Below are 4,919 nucleotides of genomic sequence, written 5' to 3'. Positions count from 1 at the left end.
AAAGGCTGTGGTATATACTATCCTGTGAATAAGAAAAGTCATATAAAAGATCCCATGATGATTTATCGGTAGGAATGGCACATATTGTGGCCCATAGCAAAGGTGTTCAGTATAGAACACCTGTGAAATATCTTCGACAGAAAATAATGTTCGTTCTTTAAAATATTATAAAATTTATAATAAAACATCCACTTTTGATATGGCTGGTAATCAACTGTAATCAACCAGTAGTCTGGTATTGAAGTAGATATAAATAAAAATAATCTTATTACACAATAAATTATTAAAACAATAATGACATTGCGTGAAAATGCTAATAAGACTCGTATTTAGGCATTACTTTACGATTCTAAAGCTAATATACAAATCCTTCACATCGGAGGTACGCGTTTGCGCTCGAGTGTCCAAGCACACCTTTAATTTAGCTCAGAAGCCTTTTATTATTATTATTATTTTTATTTTTATTTTATTTTATTATTTTATTTTTTTTATTTTTATTTTTTTAATGTTTTATTTATTATTTATTATTATTATTATTATTATTATAAAAAATTAATTTGATAGGTTTACGGCATGCTCGCCGTTTCATATTTATGTATATTTTATCCATACTGTAATCAATATTTTATATTTTTAATAATTTAAAAAAAAACCCCAAAAATGCAATTTAACAGGGCAAGTGTCTGGTCTGTGCCTTTAGTAGTGGTTTGGTTAATATTACCTCGTCTACTGCCCTAGGTATTATAGATGAAAGTGTTCGCCGCGTCTTCTAAATGACTTAATCGTGTTGTTTTAGAGGACACCCCAGGAGTCGCCTGTTTTTCCATGGATCGGCCGGGTTCACCTCTATCCTTCTGGCAGGCTTGGCACCCAAAACGCAATTCTAAATTAATCATCGCTGGCTTTTTATGCGCCACTCCCCTAGTGGCACCAGCGATTAAACTCTTATAACCCTTTGGCGTCACTCTTCCTAAATAACTAGTAGGCTGCCAGGATTGGGCTGAACTGCGGTTGGACACGGTGGGGGGTGGGGGTGATGGGATGCCGGGAGTTAGGGCATTCTTTGGGGCTATATGCGTAGGCGGTTCGGCCTTAGGTTTTGTTATAATTCAGGACCATAAAAACGGGGGTTAAAAATGGTTAAATTATCTACATTTATAACATCATTAAAGTCAACGTGGATAAGGTGGTTACTTTTAAACAACACAAAACTGGCATATCTCTTCTCGTCAGTTACAGGTACATCGATCAAAGAACTAATTATATATGGTGATCATTTTATTCATTTAAAAATTAAAAATATGACTAACACTTTTTTGGAAGATGTTCTAGCTGGCGAAACATCCAATGTAAACAACCAATAGAAAATGAAAACGATATAGCTGGTATAAACATTTGGTTTAACAGTAAAATATTAAAAAAATAAGCCTATTTTTTATTTTAAAAAATATGCAGAAAAGGGAGTTTGTTTCATTAGTGATTTAGTTAATACTGATGGAGGATTTCTAAATTTATGCGATTTTATTGCAAAATTTAATATAAAAACAAACTTTCTAGAGTAGGCTTCTTTAATTAATGCAGTGAAATGTTTCATAAGAATATATGGAAAACATAATGATGAAATAAACGAGTCAATTACAAACGAAAAACCAGTCTACCTCCACAAGCTAAAACAACTTCTTAACGACAAAACGGGATGTGGAGAAATATATAAATTGTTATGCTACACAAAAGCCTTTCCAAAGTCTCAATTAAAATATACAAATAAAGGTTTTTGTTATTCACCAGCAGAATGGAATATATTTTACAATATACCATTTAAATGCGTTAGAGATACAACTTTACGTTGGTTTCAATATAAAATTCTACACAGATTTCTCGCTACTAACACATTTCTATATACAATACATTATATTAATTCAAATAAATGTACTTTTTGTAATCGTATGCCAGAGACAATTGAACATCTATTTTATGATTGTTGTTATGTTAAAGAATTTTGGAAAGATATTACAAACTGGATATTCAGTACTATAGAAGAGTGCATAATTATAGATAAACATATTGCCATTTTGGGTCTGCTTAGAAAAACAAATACATAATGCAAAAAATTGTTTAATATTAACATAAAATATTATATTTATTCCATCAAAATACAAAAACAAAAATTAAACTTCTCTGCCTTAAAAACTATAATTAAAGAAAAGTTGGAAACTGAAAAATGTATCTTATATAAAAATGGTAATTATGAAGATTTCAAGACAGAATGGGAGCAGTGGTATAATTTATTTGAAACATCATAAAAGTTTATTAAATCTATCAAATATTGAGATATATTTATTTCTAAAATACCTTCTTCACACTTTATACTCCTTCACACACCTTTTCATAATACTTTTTTGTATCAATACTAATTCAGTACATAACACCTTTTTTTCTTTTTTCTTTTCCTTGTTGGCCCCAGATAATAATAATTAAAAATATATATCTATAAAAAAAACCCAAACAAAATATCAACAACAATATACATAAAGTGTGTGGATTATATCTATTCGTGTGTATATATATTTTGCCATTTATATGTATGTATATAAAACTGTGTATACCATATGAAATATAAAACAATTTCTGAGACAGTGAGCTCAGGACACCCCATCCCTGACACTGCCATTTTATATTCTGGGGACAATAAAAAAAAAGAAAAAAGAAAAAAAGACTTCAATGTGCTCCAGTCATTAAACAAATCAATTTTTTAACTAACTGTTTATTTAACCGAAAATGCAATCTTTCTACAATCGTTTGACATATAAATATACATTGTAACTACTACTACCAGAGCTTCTAGAATATGGTAGCCCTATTCCCGTGGCTAGTGATGTTCAGTGTTGGGCTGGTAAATAACTACTATTGCCATTCCCGACGGTTAGTGAAATGGTTTTGGTTAAATGTTGCAGTTAAGTTAATTTTGTAAATATGAATATCCTGCCCCCACCCCAACCTCCAAAAAAAAAAAGAAAAAAAAAGAAAAAAGATATACGCCGCTGTTATTTTATAGTTTCAAGCTAGGGCTGTTTTAAGAGTTTCTTTGACACTCTCTGCGAATTCTATCGCTCGCTCTCTGCTTGTGACATTAGTGTAATAGCAGATGGTCCAGAACAGCTGCCCGTTAAACGTGATGACCCTAGTTGAGAATATAGGACCAATGTGGTGCTCTGCAGTGCACGAATGCATAGCCCGAAATTTCACCTTACTTTGAAGAGTTCGTTCCAGGAATTTGCAGTTACCGAGATTGGTCAGTGCTGATACCACGATGAACCGACCGTCTTTAGACAGGTTCAGCAGCACCATGAAAGCGCACATCTTCATAAATATATTAGCGGGTCCTTGCTGCAGTCCTTTCTTTACTTGCTCGGTTGCCCGTGACGCCATTTTCCAGAAGTCTTCACGCGGTTTGATGGTTTGCATAACAAACATGGGCACAAAATATGAACCAAGGCAGTCTGCAGAAACAGGAGTACCGGTAATGAAAGGTCTTAAGTTGATGGTGCAGCCAGCTGGTAATTCCATCTCTTTGGTTATCTCCCCTTCTTGCAAGAGCTTTGCGAATGCCACCGATACGGACGCTTGGACAGCTCCGTGAACGGTAGCGTTATTTTCTCTACATTTCGTCAAAAGCCTGCTTGTGTCTTCCCGTGAAAACTCCATAGGGATTATGCAGGTTTTCTTACCAACATTAGGATTTCTTTCCTCCTCCAAGCCACATGTTTCTGTGTAAATATTTCTCTTTCCAAAGAGCATCAGACAGAGACTGTAGACCCCTGGTATGGACATAACAAACTTCGTTATGAGTACAGAGAGCTGAAAAAGAAATCCGGGTGTAATTTCATCAGCGATGTAATATTCCATAGCGGGTTGCATTTTCATTGGTTCCACTGGAGTATCTACTCCTTTGATGACGTCATCCAGATAAGTCAGGAAATGGTCAGCCAATCGAATACGAGAGCAGCCATCGATGATCACGTGATGAAAACCAAACACGACGCCACACAGAAATGGATATTCTGCATCTTCCACTTCAGAATCCAGTCCTACTTTGTACTGAACTTTGGGCAGAAATCTAACAGACCAGAGCGGACCAGTTGTCGTGTTGTATCTTGACATCACGCGTTCTTCCAAAACATCCTGCCAGGAAGTGGAATCAATCGTCTCCATGGGAACTGTAAAATTATCCATAGGCACGAAACATGGTTTTGCAGGATCGGAGTCATCAACACGCGAGCGTAGCAGCTGGTAACGATGTGTCAACATCTCTGCTGCCGTTTGGACTTGAGCCGACGATAAAGGATGTTTCGATGATACGATGCATGCATGCGCTATGCTTGCATTGGGCCCATGACTTGTTACAATAATTTTCTCAAAATTCCCCAAAGGTCGTCTCGTGCCATTTATCTCCAGGTCCTCTATGTTCAATCGTCTGGACTTCATCACAGTCCATATCACCACTGTTAATGCCAGGACCACCACAGCCAGTATGACTTCCAACAGCATGTTTGAGAAGATTTATAGCACGCAGTGGTTGAATCTGAAAACAATATTTGAAAATTATTCTATTAAGACATTAATAGATGCTTCCCCACGATTAAACATATCTTACTGATACTAATGACTGAATCACATGTCCACCGATTTGGGATAAACGCCCGTACGGGCCCAAATTTCGGGGAAAATTTGCAAAAATCTCACGGCGGCCGCAAAGGGTGCCGTGGCTATCCTGCGGGCGCCTTGGCGTTCTTTCCTCACAGTAGGGCGTATCGGAAGCTTTTAGCACAGAGTTAAAAGTTCCCGATGTGTCGTAGAAATTTTTACCGGCATAGTGGATATGTGACTGTAGCATAAACACAAAACAACTACAGACTGAA

At 35.8% G+C, this 4,919-nt stretch overlaps 1 protein-coding gene across 1 annotated transcript in view; it reads right to left on the bottom strand.

Moving 5' to 3' along the window:
• Window positions 1-2,648: 2,648 nt before the first annotated feature.
• LOC121390595 overlaps window positions 2,649-4,919 on the bottom strand; it is a 12,525-nt gene continuing 10,254 nt past the window's right edge. Inside the window, exon 2 of the mRNA XM_041522449.1 lies at window positions 2,649-4,582. Within this exon, the coding sequence (XP_041378383.1) occupies window positions 3,058-4,548 (1,491 nt within the window). The 5' untranslated portion in view covers window positions 4,549-4,582 and the 3' untranslated portion in view covers window positions 2,649-3,057. The remainder of the gene's footprint in view (window positions 4,583-4,919) is intronic.

This window comes from Gigantopelta aegis, chromosome 15 (assembly GCF_016097555.1).
Source record: "Gigantopelta aegis isolate Gae_Host chromosome 15, Gae_host_genome, whole genome shotgun sequence".
Lineage (NCBI taxonomy): Eukaryota > Metazoa > Mollusca > Gastropoda > Neomphalida > Peltospiridae > Gigantopelta > Gigantopelta aegis.
This window is presented reverse-complemented; position numbering and strand designations above follow the sequence as displayed.